The following is a 24,652-nucleotide window of genomic DNA, read 5'->3' as shown; positions in this document are numbered from 1 at the left end:
GGAAAATATTTTCGATAAAAGGATATTTTTGAAAGTTATGATTTATCCATTTAACTTGGAACAAAAACGAGTTGAAAGAAACAATCTATCAATTGAGGAAAGAGTTTAACCCACGCCGATATCACTCTTTAGCTCATGATTTAAGTATATTTTTATGTTTATTAAAAAAGAAAATTACTTCGATTAATATTTTTATGGCAAAAAATAAAAAATAAAAGAAAAAGGAGAGAGTTTTTACCGGATTTGGTCATGTCAAGACCCGGTTCGTATCCGGAAAGTGCTGGAGAGACTGGAGTAATAATGGTCCGGCCCGGATGAAACCCTAGTCCCAAAACCCCGCAATCGATTAGTACGTTGGATTCGGATTTAGCCATCACCGGCGAATAGGACTCGGTGAAATGTACGGATCGGCGACAGTCCTCGACGACTCTGAGCGAACAGCTTTCAGAAAAGCGGAGAAGAAGTACAAGCTATACTACGACGACACCTCCAAATCCTCCAAAAAGTACTCAATTCTATCTTTCTCTTTGTGAATTCTCTCTTCTTCCTTTTATTTGCTTTGGAAACAGTTGGTTCATGCTTTGTGAGCATTTCTCTCAGGAGAAGACAACCAAAACAAGTGGATTTATCGGAGGTCCTCGATTTCAAGTCCGTTCTTGAATCTTACCGTCAGAACGGTGTCCTTCCTCCAGGAGTCGTCGCTCTTCATAGCGATTCCGATCGTCCCCTGTTCTGCTTGGAAAGTCGCCCTGGTATCAGTTTTTTCGTATCTATAAATTATTGTTTTAGTGTAGAAGTTACGGAAATTGTTCATCGGTGCGTTGTATGGTGATTGAATTGAATGTCAATGTCACAATCAATTCCATAGGTGCTTAGTGAGAATAACTGTGCTGTAGTGCATTTCTAACTTTCTTTAATCTGCATTGAAGAGTTGCTTTGTTATTCTTTTTACCAAGACATAGCATAAAGCAAAGTTTTCCATATATGTTTGAGTTTCAACCAAAATATCAGTTGATTTTGTTTTTCTTCCATATCTGAGTTTCGTAATTTCACATTTGTAGGAGTTGAAGGTCTTCGGATGTTTGAATGTTGATTTTTGTACTTTTATTTTATTGCTTCTGCCAATTTGCATTAAAAGCGTTTTTCTTATCAAGTGGAGTTTGAGAGAGATTCCAATGGCTGGAATCTTGTTATAGAGGCGAATGTTTGTCCGTTCTTATATTTAGTCCTTGTGTGTGTGTGTGTGTGTGTATGTGTTTTTTTCCCTCCGGAAAGCATTACTTTGTCTTTGCAATGCAGGGTTTTATTTCGTTCCTGAAGCCTTGAGTATAGAAGAACAATGCCAATGGATAAGGGAGAGCTTAACCACTTTTCCTCAGCCTCCGAACAGAACGAATCACAATGCGTTTTATGGGCCAGTACATGACTTGTTTGTTGCTGCAAAAGAAAAGAAAGTATTGGTTGAAGAAGCGAGTGTTCTGACTAGTTTGGAGTCTGAATGTAATCCTTCCGCCAGCAATGGAGATGTCCACAAATGGAAGTTTTGCGAAGAACATGAAGTGTCTTCACGGGGGAACACGTGCAAATCAATTTCGTCCTCTGTTCTTTTGCGGAAGTTACGTTGGAGCACCCTTGGCTTGCAATTTGACTGGTCCAAGGTATGTGCTGATCCTTCTTTTTGTTTAGTTTTCTGTGTTTTACCCTCTGCTCATCTACATTGCTATGAATATGACCCAAGTACTAGAAACGGATTTGCCATCCAAGAATCTGTCAGGAACTAGCATTTTAACTATCTGAGAATGTGCAGATGAAATTCTGTTCATAAGTTCATCTCTGTCAGAATTAGTCTGGTCAAAACCTTGCTACTCTAAAGGGTCCTTATTCAGTTCTGATCCTGCTTAAGTGCGGTTCAGAAGCATAGGCTCCACGGGTCACCTTTTATGAAGCAGGTGTCCAATGCTTGATGATAACTGTGTAAAAGTATGGGTATCTTGTTTAGGCTGAGCAATCACCAATGTGAATTTGTTTTTACTCATTTGATGTATCTTGTTATCCAGTATGGAAAATTATAGACCTATATCTTCTATGCAGAATTAACATATCTGGTGCATAAAGGTTGTAGCTCAGTTTAGCAAGTTATGCTTAAAACCAAAGTTTAACTGTATAGTGTATTTAATGTTTGTCAATTTGTTAAATATAATATTTAACTTCGAAGAAGGTATGCACTAAGTTTTATACATGTTTCATGATATAACATGCAGATTTCACTATGAGATGCCAACTTGTTCAAGTGGTAAAGTTAGTAATTTTTCAATGAATTTCTAAACCTATTTATGGTCATGATGTAGCGGAACTACAATGTCTCTCTCCCACATAACAAGATCCCTGATGACCTCTATCAACTGGCTAAAAGAATGGCTGCACCTGCAATGCCTAAGGGGGAAGAGTTCCATCCAGAAGCCGCAATAGTCAACTACTTTGGGATGGGTACTCTCTAAGACGAACTTCTTTTCACTGATTTTTAAAATTGATTGTATAATGATTTAAATTGCAACTTTTTTCTTTCTTTGGTGTTAAAATTGAAAAAAAAAAATTAAATAAATTTTCATCCCTTTTTTGTGCTCAGCTGATACACTTGGGGGCCACCTTGATGACATGGAAGCTGATTGGAGTAAACCTATCGTAAGCTTGAGGTATCTTTCAATTCCTCCTTTTCTTTTATTCTTTTTTTGCCCCACTTTTGTGATTTGCTCTTACAAAAATACAGACAAATGGAGCCAAGAACATGTTAGGACCTGATTCCATTTCTCTTGTTTCCTTAGTTTGGGCTGCAAAGCTATTTTCCTTTTGGGAGGAAAGTCTAGAGAGGATCCTCCATTAGCAATGTTCCTTCGGAGTGGTGATATTGTTCTTATGGCTGGAGAGGCAAGAGAATGCTTTCATGGTAAGTGTTAAATTGTTTGGAGTATATACGGATGATGTTTTCTTTTTTCTTTTTCTTTTCCTTTATCTCTTTTGAAATTCTTAACATCTACCGGTTTCCTTCAATTTAATGCATATTTTCAGGGGGATTGTTAATCAGTTTAGGATGCAGACAATCAGAACTTGATAATTATAAAGACTCCTTGTATTCTTCTAGTATAATCTATGCTACCTTAATGCCTTAGTTAAAGATTTAATTACATTAGTCAATGAACAGCCTTGATAGAAGCTGTTCATTACTGACAGGAAGCGGAGAGATTTAAGTAAATCATATTTCGTATGCAAAGCTCATTGGTTCATAATCTTTGTTATCTCATCTGTTAAAACGCACTCCAAGGATTTTAAATTGACACCTCCATCCTGTCTTTGTAGGGGGAGGTGTTATTTGAGTAAAGCTTATTTGTGCATTGAAAGTCCTCTTTCAAAATGCAGATTAATTCAGCTGTTCTCTGATACTTAATTCCCATAAATTTCTTTTTAATTGCCTCTTAGGACATATTTTTTGGTTTCTTTTGTTACAGGCGTGCCCAGAATCTTCACAGACAAAGAACATGCTGAAATTGTCCCGATTGAGTCACAATTTTCAGTTGAAGATGATATTTGTTTCTTAGAATATATCAGAACTTCAAGAATCAACATAAATATCAGACAAGTCTTTTGAGTTGGTTATTGTTTCTCCACCAAATTTTGTTCTTAAAAATTTAGAAATTTTAGAGTGACAACTGACACTTGAGGCGAAAAGATGTAGACAGGTTGTGTGCATAAGATGATCTGTTCATGAACCCGATTTTTCCGATTTTGGATGAAATGTTTCAAACTGAAGGCACCACAAGGAAAAATAATTAAAGAACTGGAGTTGTTTGGAGTGAAATGTTTCGAACCTTGCGGCCATGGTGAGTGGGGCTTGTTAGTAGCAGCCCTCAAGTTTATAGGTTCGTTAATTCTTTGTTTGGATTAGTTCTTGTCTCCAATTTTCATGGTTGCTTTTCGAGCTCCAAGACGATTGGGAAATGAAAGATCTCTTCATAAATCTCTTTCGTACTTTCCCTTAATAAAATTGCTGTTGGGATTAGTTCTTTTATCGGTAGGAAGGTAGTAACTGGTAAGTAAAACAGTTGTGGAGAGTGGGATTTGAACCCACGCCCTTTCGGACCAGAACCTTAATCTGGCGCCTTAGACCAACTCGGCCATCTCCACCCTTCGATGCTCGGAATCCTACGTTTGCTTGAAATAGTAATAGTTTGATAGTTCTATCTTCTTGTGATGTTACTCGTGCTTCTCGTAACGAGTCTGATTTTCAGTTTAACTTGCCGATCTTCATGTCACGTGCCATATGACTTAGCTTAGGCGGCTAGGAGAAAGAAAACTATGGAGAGCTTTCTAGTGAAGTAGGTGGCTTTGGCCCCATCTAGAGAGGCAGAGATGAAGATTCATGGGCCATGGCTAATATATTTGTTATTCAGGGATCACCAAGTCAAGTAGCAATTTTGTCAAATTAAATGTGCTAATAATTGCGTTGATTGGATTGCTTCAAACCAGTCAATTTTGGATGGTGTGAGTGAGCAGCAGATCTTCCTGTGAAAAGTTGAGGGAAGAAATGTCGTCAAAAAGCCATGCAATTCCATGTATTCAACCACTAAAAGCGATATTCCATTTGGAAAGAAGCACTACTTCTGGAGACACAACAAGATGATGATTTTCCAAGACCTTGATGATGAGTTTCTTTTTTTTTTTTTTTTTTTTTCAATTATTCTTTTTTCCTTAAAGCATCCAAGTTGAATTGTTCCATTAGAATATCATAGGGGTGTTTCCTATTGTCGATCTAATGGGACTAAATTGTCATCCCGAGACATCAAAGGGTGTATTTCCTACTGTTTGATTGCGTAATAATATTGATCAAATTATTTGGTAAAAAAAATTCTTTTAGAATTATTCTTACATGTATTCATGTGTATATGTGAGAGTTTCATGCTTTAAAATTAAAAAAATAATCCTCCAATCTAATTTCTTTTAACTAATTGAGTATGTCGTAAGGATATTTGAAATATATTAAGCTGTTCCCCCTTACTATATCTTCCTCTACTTTAGTTAAATATTATTATTTTATTTTTATTATTATTATTGGTAGATGAAAGAGATAAGAAAAATTAATATATAATTAGAGCATCCATATTGAGTTTTTCAAATAAAAGTTAAATTTAAAGAAAAAAATTCACTTTTTAAAATTTGAAAAGTCATTTTTAAAATGACCCAAATATTAAACTCTCTATATCTTCTTCTACTTTAGTTAAATATTATTATTATTATTTTAAAATTCCTTTTTTGTTCTTTTTTTTTTTTAAAAAAAAATAAAAATTATTTTTGTTCTCGGTAGATGAGAGAGAGAAGGAAAATGAATATATAAGATTAAAAAACTAAATAACTTTCACTTTTTTACATTTGGTATTTGGAGAGTTTTGTTGGTTAAAGTTAAATTTGAAATAAAATAGAGAGTTTTTTTTTATAAATTTATTTTTAAAAAAATTAAATTTAAAGAGCTTAATAAAAATGCTTGGTACTCAAAAGCCTAAAACCTAGCCAACGCATGGCAAACACACAAAAGAAACCCAATCCCACAAGCAAAGAAGCCAAATCATCATTCATCGCCAGACGCCAGCCAAAGTTGAGCCTTAGAAGAGAAGGGAACATCGCAAGAAAACAAGTCCACCGACACGTGACCAAAAGAAAAACATCATCCTCGCGCCGCTAAACTCCAAACTCTCCAGCTCCGTAACACAACCAAACACACACTCGTCGACGTGGTCCATCCTGTTGCCACTTTATTTCCCTCTCTTTAAAATACCCAAATTAATCAAAACTATTAAAACGACCATACAATTACCACCCAAAATAATCTCTCTCCCCGATCCTCTCGTCTCTTCCAACACCTCTGACCTCTCTGTGGTCCGATCGATCGAACATGGGTCCGATCGTGTTGACTCAGCTGGCGACGGGTCTGAGCGTGCTGGCCGGGGCGGTCCTCGTCAAGTCCGTCATGGACCAGAAGCCCATGGCCGGGCCGTTCCCGAGGTGCCCCAGTTGCAACGGGACGGGACGGGTCACTTGCCTCTGCTCCCGCTGGTCCGACGGCGATGTCGGGTGCCGGGCATGCGCCGGGTCGGGTCGCATGGGGTGTAGAAGCTGTGGGGGAACCGGTACCGGCCGGCCCTTACCAGCCCAACTCATCGTACGGCCTCCGAACCGTCCTTCTTAATTAGCCCGGTTTGTGCTCAGATTTGATTTCGTCTCGGGTAATATATGTTAACTAGTATATTTGTATATTTTAATTTTCCTTCTTTTTTTTTTTTTCTCAAATTAAGTCATGTAATATAATTGCCCATGAATCCATCATACTTTGAGAAAGAAAGAGAGACATGGGAGGATTATGAGGTTGTAACAGTAGTGACATTACTGTATTCAAATTCTTATAAAGTTGGATAAGCTTATAGTTTAGTTTCTGTTTATGATTGACAAATTGCTTGCTTAATGTAAGCTTGGCTCTCTTAATTAGTTTTTAAAAAACAAAATTGATAAAATTAGGTTGATTATGGTGCTGTGATGAGGTGGTGCTTACTTAGCAAACGCTATGGTTGAAATCTTGTTTGTGCAAACCCAATTATATGGACTCCTAGCTTCTTCTTTCTTTTCTTTTTTCTTTTTATTTTTTTTATTTTTTTTTATTTACTGGTTAGGATTGAAGAAGAAAATTCTTTGGATTGAAAAGAGAAAAAAAAAAATAATAATAATTATAGCCTTAGATTTTTTAGGATAATTTCATGTTAGATTCCGAAAATTTTAATTAATTAAGAAAAATAGTTCAGATATTGTCATTACAGCATTTAGAGTTATTTATTCTTTTAATTTATTATATCCCACGATGTGTCTTAGTGTTAAGATATAAATTTTTTAATTAAAGAAGTTAATAGGATTAGAATTTTTTTATCTCGAATATCCTAAAAAATTTAGAGGATTTCTATTCCTTCGAGACACTTCTCTTTTGCAAAGTTTTTTTTTTTTTTTTTTTTTTGAAACTGCTATGTTTGGTAGCTGAATTAAAACATCCATAGCAGCGTGGCAATAATTTTATATGTGAGGGAAAGAACATGAATAACACAAGCAAGTTATGGTTTTTTTTTTGCTAGTAGGATCGACGGCTGTGCCATGCCTGTCTTGTATTTGGTGTTGAAATTTTCCTGATGGGTATTCTTCCATCTTGTTTTTCACCAAGTTTTTCTTCAAGTTGGATTTTTTTTGTAATCTAGTTTATTAAACTGACATTTGTCTTTAGAGTATGTAATTTTCGTATGCATGTTTAATAAGTGAAAACTAGCCACGACCCGCTCTTGAGTATAATGGAAGGTCCTTACCTTGACTTGGAAGACTCATAGTCTTCAGTGTCCCCAGCTGACTAGGAAAGTTACCAATGAGAAAATCAAAGATGCAATCTTCTCGATGAAAGATAGGGGCCGGAAGGGTTCAATGCTTTTTTCTTTAAAAGAGCTTGACCTCCGGCCAGCTTTATTTATGTTCTTTTTATGTCCAAATTTAGTGTTTAAGAAAACGATTTTCTATACTTGGATCTCAAGCTTATTTACTAGATTGAATTTTTTTAATGTGTGCAATCTACCTTTTTGTGGTTGTATCTAACGCATGCCAGCTGGCAATCATGGATGTAGATCAACACGTAAGAATCACTTTGAGGTCAAATCAAAACCGGAACTTAAAAAATGCTAAAGAAAAAAAATAGTGAAGAGAATATCTTTTAGACGTTGTTTTGAACGGAGGACTATTTTGCATCACCTTCTTTATTAAGGCATTTTCAGCAGGCTTCCTATAAAATGGAGTCTGTATTGTATGTGTAGAAAATATGTTTAAAAAATTACAAAAAACGTTTAATAGTAGACTCTTTAAATGAGTCTTAACCATGAGGATCGCTACAGTGAAACTCAAAGTATAGGATTTTACTATTGCAATTCTTATGATTATTAAATTTTTTTTTAAAAAAAAAACGTTGCTCTCTCTTCTCTAGTCTCTCCTCTCTCCTCTCATATATATAATATAATTTAAAAAAAAACAAATATTTTAATAATATAAGAAATTATTAAGGGAAGTTATTGATGTGTATTTTGACATAAGAAAGCAAAAGTAGTTTTGATCTTTAAATGTAGGGAAAATAACGAGGAAGCTGCTGGGAATACTCTTAGGGTTGCTTATTTTCTTTTCTAATTTTTACATGTATTTTTAATCAAGCATATAATTTTCATGTATACGTGATGATTACATTCTCTACAATTACAAATACCCATCGATGTAATAATCTGAGTTACAAGAAATTTTGTCCACCAGTTTGACACTCATTATTTTATACTCTTCTCGTGACTATTTCATTTCCATCTCCAAGCCAAGAAGGATTTTGATTAATTCATATTTTCTGAGGTGCGTTATACCCATGAAACAATACATGCAGTTAAAAGATTGCATGTTAATATCAATGGTGCTATGTGTTTATTACTGCAGATTGACCCTGAATCCCATATATATATGTTAAGGTGCTCTAAATTTCGTATCAGATGTATGGGCAAATTTAATTACCACCTGAACTTAATTATATTCACGGCATCTCTCTAAGTTAAAAGAGGCATTTGTACATTGCAATGAACATTCTCTGGAAGACATAAACAAAGACACACGCATGTTCCATTGGTACAAACATTCCTTTTCTGAAAACACAAATCCTTTAAGCTGCCTCCTTTTCTTACTCCCACACTTGTAATCATAGTACTACACATCGATCATACATTGCTCCTCACTTTGGGGTGAAAGCCTGCAACGTACAAATTAAACCACACAAACAATTAGCACAACCAACTAAAACTCATGATCAATTAATTTGTTGCTTTAAAAGCTTTAAGGCCTAGCTGCACTTACAGCAAATACGGTGGCATGGCCAGGGTCAGCAAGGTGGGCAAAAAGGTTGTCGATGGGTCCGGTGCCGGTGTATATGTGTTGGAACCACGCACCCATGACGGCCAACATTGCGAGCCGCCCATTTTTGATCTCTTTTGTCCTCAACTCCTTGATCTTCTCAGGAGAACCACTTCCCCAGCCAAGTGGGTCGAACCATAACCCTCCAGGGTAGCCGACGTCTGTGCCTGTGAGCTTGTTGTTGGGGAAGATGGGGTCGGTGTTTACGGACCCTGGCTTGAGGATGTCAGCCCACCGTCTTCCCTCTGCCCAGCCGATTAAAATGAGCTCAATAATGAAGAGGGTGGTGGTGTCAGTGAAATATTCCAGCTCTCCAGCAGTGTACCATGAAGGGGTGTTGAGGATGCCAATCTTTGTTAGGAACTCTGGAATGAAAATACCCGCAGCGCCTAACATTGCCCATCTGCAGTGCACAATCTCTGATTGTACGTTCCATCTCAGGGTCTCAGGATCAGATCCTGTTTAACAATTAACAATATTCCAACATTTTAACAAGGAAACGAATCTTTAAACATGATTCAAATTAAGAACTCTTGCCTTTTTTAGGCCTCATATCCTAAAAGAGATTAAATTAGTAATTTAATTTAATTTCTTAATTTTAGATGCGAGAAATAATATTAGAAATTTAAAATCTTTCAATTTGAATCCATAAACATTTAATTACAGTCAATTTGAATTACTTCATCAAATTTTAAAAGTTAAAAGTGAGATAATATCATTTATACCCTAACTTTTTTATAAATTTCAAATTAAAAATTATAAAAAAAATAAAATTATAAAAAAATCACAAGGTGACCGAAGGTTGGGTAACCTTGTGACCTTTTTTTTTTCAAAAATTTTTTTCTATTATTTTTCAATAAAAAGAAAATTGAAGGATTATTTTGTCTTTTTAAGAGTTTTAATAGTAAAAATTGACGGAGGGGTAAATTGACTGCAATTAAAAGTTTAAGAATTTAAATTAAGAGGTTTTGAAGTTCGAAGCTCGTTAAATTCCATAGTAATTCACATATCTAAAGTGAAGTTACTCATAAATTAAATGATTAAATTCATCGATCCTTATAAGTTTACACTTTTGAAATAAGTGGTAATTTAAGAAGAATAAGATTTGATTTGGGTTGAACTTACCGAGACCGAGAGGATCGAAACCAAAGTCTCCAGGGAGGCTGCCATCAAGCCATGGAGGAGGGGTGCTGCCTGGGAACCAGAGTGGCCTATCAGGCTCAGCCACTGCGGCACACACCGAAAGTGAACGCCTTCCGCTGGCTGCTGTGTAGCTTCTCACTCTCAGTTTCCTCCCACTAAGGAAAGAAGCTTTTGTTGCACCCACTAAACATCCAGTCTTTTGGGAACTGCAATATACATATAATTACTTGCATCATTAATTAACTATTTCCTGCAGTCTAAGTGAAACTAATTAAGTTATGCAATCATTAGAGAACTTGCCTGGGGGAAGAGATGGCCACGGCTGCAATGGCAGAGGAAGCGAAAGCAGAAGCCATTGTAGCTTTTCAGACTAGATTTTCTTGGGTGAGCGTGTGATGATTGGTGTATGGAAAGCAAATACGTGCAAATCTGTTAATGTAAGCAGGGGCTTATCTTTAAGGATAGGAGAGTGTAGGTGCAATTGGATGCTGGGTTGCCATGTGGCATACAGAATCTGATATCATCCCCCTCTACCTCCAGTTCTCAGGCTTACCTGGAATAATCAAAACTTGGTGGTTCACAATCGAAGCCATGTGTGAAACATTGTCACCCCATGGGCCCGGGGGATCGTCAATACTCGTCCACGCACGATTCTCCCTCGCACGTGTTGAAATGTGTCTTCGTTTCTTGGGCTGAAGTTATTCACAGCCCAATCAAGTAAGCTCATTACGCGATGAACTTTTGGCCCAATATGGCCATTCAAGCCATCTATTTCAGCCGGGCTCTACGAAAGGCTGAGCTTTGCCTGGGCTATCTCTCTATTTATTAATAATCCCAAGGGTAGTTTTTTTTCCCCCAAGCAATAGGCCCGAAGGATCTGGCTCAACGGATTGCAAGTTTGCAACCAATTCAGGTAGTGGCTTGTCGGTCTAGAACAACTTCAAGTGAGGTCTAAAGAAGCTTGAGCAGGTGCACCTCGCATATACCATCTCTTTTGTCAAAATTGTCTAAATTGACTGCAATTCAAGCCCCAATAGTTTCTTTTTGCAGCCAATTCGGGTAATCCTAACTGAGAGGTTGGGTGTGACTTGTGAGGCTAGTTTGACTTGAGCAAATTTAGATGAAGCCCTAAAAAGCTTGGGCAGGCGAACCTCGCATATACCACTTTTTTTGTTGGAGTTGTCTAAATTGACGACAAATTAGGCCCCAATAGTTCCTTTTTGTAGCCAATTCAAGCAATCCTAACTAAAAGAGGTTGGTTGTGAAGTTTGTTTGTCTGGAGCAACTTTAGATGAAGCCTAAAGAAGTTTGAGCATATGAACCTCGCATATACAACATCTTTTGTTGGAGTTTATTAGAAATGGGTCTTGGGCTTAACTCAACTCAAAAACTATCCCAAGAGTTGAGGTTTCTCCTCACCCTTATAAATGGACAATCTCCTTAATACCCAGGCAATGTGGGACTTCCAACAGAGTTGTCAAATTGACTGCAAATTGGATCCCAATAGTTCATTTTTGAAACCATTTAAGGTAATTCTGACTAAAAGAGGTTGGGTGTGAGACTTGTTTGTCTCGAGCAACTTCAGATGAGCCCTAAAGATGCTTAGGCAGGTGAACCTCGCATATACCGCCTCTTCTATCGGATTTGTCTAAATTAACTGCAATTCGGGCCCCAATAGTTCCTTTTTGCAATCTCACTTACAAACAGGGTCGTGACTCGTAAGGTTAAAACAAGGTACAAGAAAACATTTTTCTTTTGTTTCATCGGAAACCATTCGAGCTTAAGATAAGCTTGTTTTCATGATGAAAGTGGAATTCGTCCTAGGTATCTGGTAGGTGATGCACACCAAGCCCAAAAAAATTCCAACAACTTTCAACTTTAACAAAATTACTAAAACGAACAATAAAAAATATATATATCCCAAACCTTACGAAGCGTATTGTATTATATTGTATGTAAATTAATGAGAATGCAAAAAATATCTACCTAGATGGCAACCTCATTCTTATCTTCATTCCTGAAGCAAAATTATAGCCTCCTGTTTTTTGTGGCCCACAGCGGCACATTCTCTGTCTTCTTCCATCAACTTGCTACTCCAACCTTGGTCAAGGGGATAAGAAGTTAAAAATGGAACAAAGAGTAGTTAGTCCACATTGAAGGTGGTCATGACTAAACAAAGATATATTATTTTTTATTTTATTTTTATTTTTTGTGCATATTAAATCGTTGTTATCATAAAAACTTAAAACTAATTGAAAATGCGTGAAATTTTTAATTAAAAATAATTATTATTATAGAGTTAGGAGGATTTCGGGATTTGAAGTCACAACCTGATCTACTCTTATATAATTTTAAATAACCGATTATCAAAAAATGTAAAATAATAGGAGATGTTAAATTTAATTATTTTATTAATATTTTTTAACCATTGCCAGACCAATAAGTTGATTTATCCTTTGGGGGTTGCAACAACAATTTTTCTTTGTGACTGAATCGACTTTTCTAATCTTATTATAAAAGAAAGGTCTGACATGTTGTTTTGTTAATTAATTGGATAATATTAAGTTAACAGTGACACCTATTTAAAATTAGAGGAAGGCTTAAGGATATATTTGTCAAATTAAAAACCCAAGGATTAAATTGCAATCACATGAAAATTTATGGACTAAATTTGATTTTTTTTCCTAATAAAAAATTGATTCATCCCACAAAAAAAAAAAAAAAAAAAAAAAAATCTAATTATCTACCTCCACATTGCCCATGTACCGGTGGACAAAAATTAGGTCTGAAGAAATTCTTTAACCCAATATATTAAATTTGACATTTATCCTTAGAACACGATATTCTAACGTGCCCATTAATGGAGTTGGAAGAAAAGCTTGTCTTATACCAAATAATATTACTAGCTAGCCAGCCATGGAATTTACAAACAGTTGGAAGAGATGCGGACATGATTGATCAGGTGTGATTTGAGACAACAAATCTAGTTTTGGTTAGAGTTAGACAAAAATGATCAAGACAATTTAGGCAGTAAAGCACCGACCAAGAAATTAGGATGGTGCAAATTAGGCCCTTTTTAAGGAATCAAATGGTTGCCAGCCGGCAACAATATGTCTAACGTAATTAGTGAATGTTTGAGGTCTACCAACAAAATCAACGCATGTTTGATACCTTAGAAAGAGAGCAATTGTTTTCCATGTTCTCCCCTTTTTTCCCTTAATTTCTTTGGATTCTTTATTATTATACTTTTTTCTCATGCAACCATGTGCTTGCTATTAGTGCTGTAATTATTACTTTATAGAAATTATGGTATATATAAAACTGTCTTCGAATTATGTGGTCTGAAAATGATAACATATATATCTATATATCTATATAGATATCTCAAATGGGGTCAATAATTTACCAAACATTTCCACCGTTGTGTCATTTTCATTCTTCCTTAGTTGCGAAGTCAACATGCGATCGAAGATGCAGTCCGTGGCATCATTGACTTGTGTTGGAGAAAGAAAGGGCACTCCTAGTGAGCTTTTTGTGAAAGTAGTAAATAATGCCACATTTGATTGTTATGATGACCAGTACAGCTCTGCCAAACCCTTCTAAAAAGCTGGGATTATTGTGTCCCAACTCGTCTTTCCTCGGCCCCAAATACTATCATGCTGTTTCTTTTCAGTTTATCTTCACTCCATTCATTATATTTTCACATGCTGGTGGGGTTGTATTGCTCATGGATTAGGGTTTCCAAGTTTAATTGAGGGGGAAAATCTAATACCAATCATGATCAAGTCTGCGGTTGGTGTGTAATTGTATGTACGCGGGATTGCTGGAATATTAATCTTCACTTTATGGGTGCAGTTTCTGATGCCCCTAATGAGACATCACCATCATATAAAGAGGACATCTAAAATGGAGATCAATCCACATGACTTCTATTGCCGTATTAATTTGATCGATCCCACATTACCATTTTTTCTTGCCGTAGGGTTTCATGAAAACCATTGTGTGTGGAAAATGGGAATGCCCGATCCACTTTAATTATGTGGGCCATTGGTGGTCATGAAACAATTAAGCACCAATTCAACTGGATAAGCAATGAAGAAAGAAGCCTCGCAGCAACCAAGTAATTAAACCTGTCAATCTAATTCCGTGCACAAGAATAGAATCAAGATAATAGTTTTTTCAAAGGCTAAAGTATGAACGAGGGGTCAACCCTAATTTTAAACTTAGTTTTTAAGCTTGAAAATCTCTTGATCTGACTCCTTAAGTGATTTTTAAAGCTTTATTATGCTGACTTCACTTTTATCTATAATTTATGGACTAGTTAATTATATGCCTTCTTGAACTACAATGGCCTTTTTCTTAAAGTTTTTATATATGGATGAGTAACTTCTTTCTTTCTTTTCTTTGTGTATTTTGTGTAATCATTTTTTGGAGGACATTTCCAATTATAAGTTCAACCTAAATATACTGTAAATGGGCACCTATTGTTTCATGATGAAGACTATCAAAAGCATGGGTGGGAATGTGGATGTTTCTAGAGACTCTCAGGTTAAATAGAACAAATTGCTTTACATTTTGGGCAATCATCTCCTTTGCTTACGGGCTAAGTTGCCATGCTCCAGCTAATTGAAAGTCAATAAGTCGGAATGTTATATCATTGACTAAGGTCTACTTCCTTAATAATACTTCACGTACCCATGTACTAACATACCATATATTCTTTGGCATGCTAAACTTGTCTGTAAAATTCAAGGCAATACCAAGGGTATTTAATTTAATTTTTTTTTTTTTTGAATATATTTATGAATCTTAATTGTCATATGATCGATATAATTTGGACTGGGGTTAAAGGATTATACCTCCATATTAACGTTATCTTGTTATAATTCATATCCCCTATTATTAATTAGGTTGTTTGAATTTTACAGAAATTTGGACAATCTAAAAGAGGAGCGTTGCGGGACCTATCTACCATGGGCAAGTGGGCTCAGCTAGCTAGCTACTCGGGCCAAGTGAACCCACAACTTCCTTCTCTTAGACTGTTAGACTTTCAATAAAATTTTAGTAGACCAATAATAAAAAATTGTCGTCCTTCGACAAAATGTATCGAGAAAAAAATCCAAAGTTGACATTGCAGTAATGGAATCTCCAAGTATATCCTTCAAATCCGAAGGCCTTGAAAAACTTACAATTGACATTCCATACCTAAACTTCCTACTCTAATATATAATATTTGAAGTCCAAATATAAATCTCTAGATCTCGTTAATTACCAAGAATTAGAGGTTAATATGATTGGAGGTTCAAATACCTAAACTTATCTCTGGAGGCGAGTGAAGTTGAATATATCTACGTCATGCCTTTTTAGCTGCTAATTGGTATTATAGCAAGCGGTTAGGATAGCAGCTAATGAAGTCAAACTCTTAATTATAATCATGATGATCACAAGATTGGATACAGCATGATATTCCATAACCTCTGCGTGCACTGGAATTATGTACTCATCATGGAGCACAAAACAATATGATGAATTTTGAATTTTTCTTTACTACTAACCTTAAAAAGCAACTATAAAATTACTTGTTTTATTAGACTATAAACACAATCTTAATGTTGCTCGCATGCACATGTGGATCAACAGTGGATCACGATGATATTCCTAAACCAACCTTCAAAATGTTTGGAATTTTGTCTCATAATAATTACTATGATACTTTAAGCCATAGTTTAGCTTCCAACGAGGCCAAAATATTATTATTTCTCATGCCCCACTTAGCAACTATTCTATGAATTCATATTCCTTTAGTATCCAAACAGATCAGGCTAAGCTACTGTATGTACTCTTCCCGCACAAAATTCATGACCAACATTGAGAGACAGTACGTCAAGAAGTAATTTGGAAATAATAACAACAGATTTTCTTAAAGACAAATACATGAAAAAATCCGAACACTTTTTTTAAACAAAAAAACAAATGTTATTTAACAAACACGAAGATGTTTGATTTTAATAACACCCCCTAAAGCTTCCTAATTATAAACTCAAAGGGGCATGACCTTTCAGATCATGAAGTGTAAATATACAAGAAAAAATAAATAATTTCCCAGAAAATCGGGAATCATATATATATATATATATATATATATATACACGATCGAAAACTTTATTAAGATTAGATGCCGACCAAGCATCACGATTTTGATTTTAATACCCACAATGATGCAAAGAAGCTTGCTATACCAACTAATCCAGGTCTGCCAATCTCGTCACAGGTACATCAACAATGTTATTATGTACGTACTCGCCATCGCAGTCAACTTAATAAAATATTAAGAATAATTATCATTATTACCATCTGGGGATGTTCTTAAGCCAATATTACATGTTTGCTTATAATACTTGTTTTATTTGTAAGTCAAAGGAAAAATATATAAGAGATGGTTAGATGAAATGGAGCCCTCAACATGACGCTCATGCTGGTTATGGGTCAAGGTGCATGCATATATTATTGAAGGACCACAATATGTATATATAGCGACATGAGGCATGTTTCACTCTTTTATAAACTATCATTATATTATATATATGTTATTCTTTATTTTATATATTTTTTTTCAAGTTTTAGGTTGGAAAGTTCCAATTTTCTTTTGTGGAAATGACGTCGCTTTATCCCAAAAATTAAGGGGTTTAAACTTTAATTTATAATTGAATTTATGGGGGAATTATAAGTACTTCTAGAAGCGGTTACATCAGAAGAAAATCAAATATTTGGAATAAATTTCAGAATCAAAACATGCAAGGAAAGCACTGATCAACTAATTAAAAACAATATATTCATATCGTATTCAATCTCAATCGATTAATTAGGAACCGACTTGCCCACAGCATGAATTATAGATGCCTTCAATCAGCCGATCGAATGATGCATTTCAATTAAAAGGGACGACGACATTGATGACATTAATCCTTTTCCTACTTCCAAGTGAAAATTGGGAGAAATTAAGAGAGAGCTTATTACTATTATTTGTTATTTATTTTTTTTCTATTATTATTATTGAAGAGAACTGATGAATAATGAAGCGAGGGCCTAGGAAAATGAATGTAGGGTGGGCATGCAGTCCGCAGTCGTGAGTGTTTGATTGACAGAAAATTGATCCAACCTTAATTTGGTTATGAACAAAGAAAAACGAATATGTGATTGGTTGAGCCTCTTTCTTGACTTTAGCCTCACATAAAAGAGATTGCATTATCGGAATCGGGGTTTGTTTATATTTTCTTGTCATAATGATTGCATAATTGGGTGCGGAAGGTCTTAACATTGTTTGACCCGTAACTCAATTTGCGATAATTTTCTCTGTTGCCCTTATTTGTCTTTATTATAGGGTACGTTGTAAATTAAATTGAATCGTTATGATTGTGCATTTTGATATGTATGTCTACTATAAAAATACTTATATATATACTCGAACTTGAATTATTTCAACTTGTAGATAAGCCATAAGATATTATATAAATAGATCATTTCATGATAATAATAATTAAAAAAAAAATTATATATGGTTTACTACAAATACAAGGTTAGTGAAGTTAATTTTATAAATTTGTAAATACAATAATTAAGTAGGTAATAATTCGAATGGATATAGAAGATCAAGAAAAAGTATAAACGGTAATTATGTATATTGGGCTTATACTATTAACAAAATTAAGCAATCGATACTCGGCTCGATTACAATCCTAGTCCCTTGGAATAAAACGACAAAACGATTTAATCCGTCAGAGTATGTACTGATGAAGAAGAAGATAATTACCAGACTGCGACAACAAAAGAAAACATGAAATTGAAGACAAATCAATCAAGATTGTGTCTTTTTTTCTTTTTCTTTTTTCATTATTTCTATATGATTTGAAGAGTGTGATGTGATACGTAGTGGAGATATAGATGAAGCCATAATCGGAGGAAGAATTTAGTAATTAGATGATTTAAGAGGCGGCTTTCATTAAGGTTAACTTCACTTACCATGCAAGTTAAGATTGTCGTAGAGCCGGCCGGCAGTAAGCAATCTTTGCTACACCACGTTGCTCACTTACTTTGAAGCTTTGAATAAAGTAGCTATAGTTCTACTTAAGACAGCAACGCCCCTCAAGTTACGCCACATCATGCAATAATATCATAAATCCACGTGATTAATTCTTTCTTCAAATGCTTCTTTATTTAACACTGTTTTTTTCTTCACAAATAATAGAATGGGAATATATAAATATATATTCGTTTTTATACTAAAGATAGCGAGAATTATTGGTTTGGATTTGTTATACACAGTTGGTCTACTTTTTAACATATTAGGTTCTTAAATTTTAAAGGTTCCAAGAATATTACTTAGTTTAAGAGAGATGGTTATTGTTCCGATTAACTTAAGCTGTCGAATTCATCCGTCTCTAACAACCCCTCTCTTTTAAGTTGCCAAATTTTATTGAAAAACAAAATAAAAAATTGGACACCATAACTTTTGAGAACCCAATTCAAAAACAAGAATTGTGTTTTTTTTTTTTAAAAAAAAAAAAGTGAAAATTCAGTCAAAAGGTAGAAAAAAAGAAGAAGAAGAAGAAGAAGAAATGATAGGCTCGGTGGGCTTAGGTGGTGAGAGGCCCCAAATTAGCTCTTGTCTGTTTGACTTTGAAAAGGTTAGTCTAATATTGTACACAGAACGGAGGTTGAAGAAGGTACAAACTCCTAACTTTTTTTTCTTTTTCTTTTTCAGCTTTGGGGAAAATAATGGGGCACCTCTCTATCTACTTTCCTAAATTCTACAAATATAATTTTATTAAATGGTGAATGGGGTTTAATCTAACGAGGAATTATATCATTATATCCTTTTTTTTAAAAAATAAAATAAATAAAAAGTAGCAGAGAAGGTAATGTTTGGATCGCTTGAAAATCACTCAAGAATTGGGCCAGCACGTGTGCACGCTCACTGGGATTCTACACGACATACGAGGGTGGAAGGGCCCCAAAACAAATGCCGAATGCGTTAAGCAACATCCCTTAGTTCCCTCTCCCTAATCTCATTTATAGTTCGTTACGCTAAATTCTCACAAATCCCAATCAATTAATCTCCTATATATTATTTGGAATACTTAGGAATGAGAATGACGGATTTTTACGCTACCTTTAGCTGCCATCAACCTTTTATTTATTCCTTTTACCATGTAATCATAATGAATGTAACTTTTTTTCACGATGCCCATGGGTGCATTGCAACGGACAATATCATGTGAGAGGGTAATTAATTAGTGTTGAGTATATGTGTTAGTGTAAGAGAATAGAGTTTTACGTTAAAAATATGTAAGAAGTATAGATGGTTGATATAGCATTGTTGGTTCAAACTCACAAGAAACTTTTGAGTTGTGTGGTATCTTAACATGCCATATTATTAGCTCACTAAAAATGACTCCTCAAAGTATTAAGCTCCCTACACTTAGGTTTCATCCTTTTTGAACAAGTATTTGAACAGCCTAAACAGGTAAGGTCTCCATTGCACGGGATCAAATTATATAGTTTGGTGAGGTGTTATATATTTTTTGAAAGCCCCTTTATTAGAATGCGGTATAAAACTCCATTTTACTGTCTTTAATATAACTTTGATACATCAAATAAAAATACAAAATGCAATGGAGATGAAAACATTGTATATTTAATTAAAATTAATCCCATGAACTTCTACATTTGTTTTAACCCAACGCCTATTACCCACCACCGAATCTCCCAACCACCTTCGAGCTCTTAACACCGAAGTCTCCAAAACCAATCAAGGCAGTAGCTTGATCAAGTGGTTTTATTGACGAAGTATTTTGTTAAGAGAAAAATAATTATTTGGTATAAAGAGTTATATTATTTTTTTGGCATTTCAAGTTGAAGTGTATACTTCTTATTAAATGGTACAAATACTCAATTTACACCACGACCTAATTGAAGTGATTTGTATACATTTTAACAAGTACGACAATATTTGTGCTTACAACAACTGGAAACTTAAATTGCATCTCTAAAGAAATTTATTGATAAGTCAGACCCCAATAAAGAAACCCATTGAGAAGTTTTTTTTTTTTTTTTTCCTAAGGCAGCAAATTCTTGGTTCCTTTTGAAGCAAATATATATATATATTTTCGGATTACAACCACTTCAAAAAAAGTGTTGAATATTACAAGAGTAATTAGCTAGGCCTCTCACGAGAATAGAAACGTGAAGAATCAGACAACAGTGGTTAAAGGGTGGCATGTCATCTCGTGGTATCATTGACTTATTTGGGTTTTTTAAATTGAGAATCGAAATATATCCGGCGTACTTACACATCTCCCGTGATCTTTAGTTAGGGTTAGTCGCCGACCATCATTATAACTAATATTTCATTTTGAAGGTTTTTTTTAAGATGCATGCATTTACAAGTCTCTGATTTCTTAATTAATTCAATGCTACCATTTTCATCTTAATCCTTCGAGTAACAACCAATAATAGTATGCCCTTTGCTCCAGTTATTTCATCACCATGACCAACTTAATTGTTTTACCATTCTAAGATTAAAATCATTATCCCCAAATTAGTTTGATTAATATATATACTATCAAATCAGTTGTTCGATTGCTCACTCAATCAATACAACATTTTTGCATGCGACATCATGTATTTGAGGTTTACTCAACATAAGTAGGTTACAAAATGGCCTTGCCTTAAAAGGTTCCACATCATAAAAAGAAAATAAATAAATAAACTTTTAGGTATTCAAAGAAAGTGGCTGGAACGATGGATGAGTGTAATCAAATAATGGGTCAGTGCTTTTTTAAGGAAAATTTAGAATATTAGACACAACACTGGTGCTTGCATCTGCTGGCAGAAAGATGTATATTAATATCATAATATATATGGATAATGCATGGACTGCGGGGGCACTTTTTTGCATTCAAATTTTACCAGAAAATAAAACCCACGTATTCTATTTATCTAATCATATCCAGAGGCTTGAGGTGAGAAATGAAAAATGTGTACGTTCCACCCACTTCACATCCTAACCTTATCTCCTCCTCTACCGTTTTCCATCTTATTTGTAATTTTAAATTCCTCTCTAATTTAGCTTCTCCTTTTGCGAATTATTTTATCATTTTCAAATACCCACTTCGTGGCACTAAATCATTGATTCCAAGAGCAGTAGAAAAAAATTGACTTGGCAGGAAGTCAGGGGGGAACAGACGGACAGTGATGATCATTCCAAAAGCTGTAGAGAGAAGATATATATAAATATTAATGACTATAGTAGCCTTGGTGAGATTGAAGTTCACTTACCATGCACGTAAAGGCAATTACTTGTACTTGTCCCAGGACTAGGAGGCATAAAGCAACCTACTCCTTGCTTGCACGGCCAAACAGTGAGACCGACGAGAATTGATAAACCTTAGTTGTCAAGAAAACCCCTATATCTATCTATATATGCTCACTGACAGTACAGCATCGATCAAACTGATTTTATTTCAGGAGATGTTTCTGTCATTTGAAAACTCCGTCACCCGTGGCCTTCCACAAAGAGAGGGTGACAAGGACTTGAGAGATTTATAAAATAAAATTATCTATTATAAAAGGCAAGTATTGAATATATACAACCTTCCCTTAGATTTCTTCAACTTTCCTTACTTATCTTAGAGTGGATTTAAAAAAAGCAGTATATATAACTTCCATGCATAATTATATTTTTATTGAAACATGAGTTAAATTGCACGTTAGAAAAGGTGATAAATATGGACGATTATTATAATATAATTGTAAAAAAAAATGATAAAAGAATTGTTGGTGCATATTTCTACTAACCATATTTCGAAACAGTCGACTAGAAGGAAGTGTAATGCGTTGTCCCACAAGCAGACACGATGGACAAAACGTTAGATTAGAATGAGTGTGAGGTGGCGTGCCAATCCACTTGGCTTGTGAGCTTCAAAGGAAGGAAGCTGTGAGAAAAAAAAGCAATGTTCACATTATGTAAAGACCGGTCAAACGTCTGTCAATCTGACTTCTGGGATTTTACCAAATCACGTGCAACCCAAGTGAATCACGTTTAGTTACATCGACGGCTCAGATGAGACATGCATGGCAAATCTGAGCGCCTGCAGATTAGGTCAGCTTGACGAATGAGGATCGATCATGTACATTGTACAGTACAGATCTGCACAAAATTAAAATCCCAGGGGCAGGGGCGGGGGCAGGGGCAGGGGCAGGGGGGTATCAGTCATTTCGTATCCGGGTTTTATTTTTGGTGAGGTAGGCTTCCAACACCAAAAAAGGTTTACTAAGAAATGTGGCCCGACCAACACACCATCAAAGGTTGACCGTAATCTGATCGTTGTACAAATAAGTGGGTCGTCATTTTTCATCATTTATCCAGTTTCCACTGTACCTTGCTGATGCGATTTAGAACAAACTTTAATCAGCCATAAAAGTTGAAGGAGGATTCTTTTCTATACAGTACAAGTTAAAAAAATAAAAATAAAGAATGGCTTGGACTGTACTCAAGAGTGGCATAGCCATAAGGCATCACGTGGTCATAGACGTTGCAGAGCCAATTTTTATTCACACCCTTTACGAGGGTCCCGTGGCAAATGAATGGCCAGTGCGTTAAGCAACATCCTCTGCATTGTCTCCCTCGAATTCTCTTCCAAGTCAGTGGTGGTAGTTTATAGAGTAAAGAGATCTTTTTCAGTTGCTTAAGTTAACGCCTTTTGAATCCCAATGAGGAATGAGCTTCATATTTCTCTACGTTAACCACTGCCTATATTAATGTCCCAAGTTTGAGTAATTTGTACTTTTTGACCGTTGTAATAATTAACCTCATCTCTTTAAATAAACCTTCACCTCATTTCATTCTCATGATATTTTAAGACATTAGGAAAAAACCCAAAATCCAAAATACTCATTAAAATTAGAGCTGATAATTTTTGAAGTAACTCACAAATCCAATACAAAATTAACGAATTTAGGTTTATGGGTATAATTCTTTTAATTAAATAGATCGGATTAAAGTTGACATATAAACACTTGTACATATACCTTGACACTACTGAACCCAATATACAACATTTAGAGTTAACGCCTTTTTACATGTTTGTGAATTCAACACGAAATTAACAGGTTAGGTTAATGGGTATGACCTGTTTAATTAAATAGGCCGAATTATGGTTAATCTATATAATCGTATATCTATACCCTCTAACACGACATGAACATGAAAAGGAAATACAAATTGCCAGCTTTAATCAAAACACAAAAGTGTTTTTATTGTTATATTACAATAAAATACTGTTTCAAACCAAAAATTAAAATACTTCGCAAAATACATTAATAAATTAAACATACCATTTGCTCATCAATATATAATACCAACCTTACCTTGAGGTACAAAAACCGAGTAACTAAAGGAAGAAGAATAGGCACGTAGCGCAATCTTGATGGACGAAGAGCTAGCCACAGAAAATGGATAATAAACCACATCACCAGCTGCTCTTGTGTTTCTTGAAGGTAAAGATAGCCGAATACAAGGGTGTGGTGCAGATGCTACCAAGCGTTTTCATTTTCGTCAACTGGTTTTGCGTGGTCCAGATCGAGAAGGGAAAAAGATTGGCATGAAATTGCTTTATAATCATCAAACCGAATTACCTCCATAATAATGACTCTCAAAACGCATGCATGAGGAAGAAAAAGAGTCAACTTAATAATTTATTACGAAGTTGACACTAGTATCCATTATTGAAAATATATAATACAGAATCAGAACAATATTTAACTGATAACTACTCCTAACATTTAATTCATAAATCTTTTTCAAATTCTTAATTGCTTTTTCAAATAATGAGTTTCCCTAATTAAGATATATATGGTGTTGTCTATTCATGCATCCCACCACCTACAATTTTTGAAAATAATATAGGTTGCTAAAGATCGATATGCCAGCAGCCTCCACGATCATAATTATCATTTCGCAAAAACTCTCCGAAAAAAAATTCTATATATTGCTGTGGTCCCAGAAAGTTTAAATGTAAATATATCCCACAAGATACGTAATTGACAAAATCCGACATTTCCTTTTCCTCTAGACTTCTAGCGTTCTCTTTCTTTTTCCTCACTGTGCCCCAATGAGACAATTAAATCTTCAAAACCTGCTTTCTAGTAAGCAACAAATTAAACTAACTGAAAAAGCAGCCCCACGCCCTAATATATGGTCCATTGATCAGCCGAACGTCCTTCACAAGGACCACAACAAGCCAACAACTAAGCCAATTATTATTTAATGGGAAAAATATACTTTGGTCCCTCAAATTAATTACCGGATCCACCACTTTTAAGTTTATTAATTATATGTTTTTTATTTATTAATTTAAATGTATGGTAAATGTTTTGATATAATATTAAATTTCTATTATTTTTATTGACCTCATCTCCATGATACTATAGTTTTTATCAAACT

At 34.9% G+C, this 24,652-nt stretch overlaps 3 protein-coding genes and 1 non-coding gene across 4 annotated transcripts; 2 read left to right on the top strand and 2 right to left on the bottom strand.

Annotated features, from left to right (window-relative positions):
- Positions 1 to 217: 217 nt before the first annotated feature.
- On the top strand, positions 218 to 3,646 carry LOC132177762 (alpha-ketoglutarate-dependent dioxygenase alkB). Its single transcript, XM_059590208.1, has 7 exons — positions 218 to 505; positions 601 to 752; positions 1,300 to 1,658; positions 2,349 to 2,487; positions 2,627 to 2,693; positions 2,823 to 2,944; positions 3,504 to 3,646. Exons 1-7 carry the CDS (start codon positions 399 to 401, stop codon positions 3,641 to 3,643), a joined length of 1,086 nt encoding a protein of 361 aa, XP_059446191.1. The 5' UTR covers positions 218 to 398; the 3' UTR covers positions 3,644 to 3,646.
- Positions 3,647 to 4,098: 452 nt separating this feature from the next.
- Positions 4,099 to 4,179, bottom strand: TRNAL-AAG (transfer RNA leucine (anticodon AAG)). The gene has a single exon. It is a non-coding gene; the product is annotated as a tRNA-Leu (tRNA).
- A 1,636-nt stretch (positions 4,180 to 5,815) lies between these two features.
- LOC132179530 (uncharacterized) lies at positions 5,816 to 6,474 on the top strand. The gene has a single exon (XM_059592263.1). The coding sequence runs from the start codon at positions 5,942 to 5,944 to the stop codon at positions 6,233 to 6,235; it is 294 nt and encodes a 97-aa protein (XP_059448246.1). The 5' UTR covers positions 5,816 to 5,941; the 3' UTR covers positions 6,236 to 6,474.
- A 2,120-nt stretch (positions 6,475 to 8,594) lies between these two features.
- Positions 8,595 to 10,570, bottom strand: LOC132177710 (chlorophyll a-b binding protein, chloroplastic). The gene is made up of 4 exons (XM_059590143.1): positions 10,450 to 10,570; positions 10,132 to 10,355; positions 8,950 to 9,464; positions 8,595 to 8,845 (listed from the first exon to the last, which is right to left on the bottom strand). The coding sequence occupies exons 1-4, from the start codon at positions 10,503 to 10,505 to the stop codon at positions 8,828 to 8,830; spliced, it is 813 nt and encodes a 270-aa protein (XP_059446126.1). The 5' UTR covers positions 10,506 to 10,570; the 3' UTR covers positions 8,595 to 8,827.
- Positions 10,571 to 24,652: the final 14,082 nt, after the last annotated feature.

Source organism: Corylus avellana, chromosome ca4, assembly GCF_901000735.1.
Source record: "Corylus avellana chromosome ca4, CavTom2PMs-1.0".
In the NCBI taxonomy this organism is placed as follows: Eukaryota; Viridiplantae; Streptophyta; class Magnoliopsida; order Fagales; family Betulaceae; genus Corylus; species Corylus avellana.
Note: the sequence above shows the minus strand (reverse complement) of the source record. Positions and strands in the feature narration are given on the sequence as shown.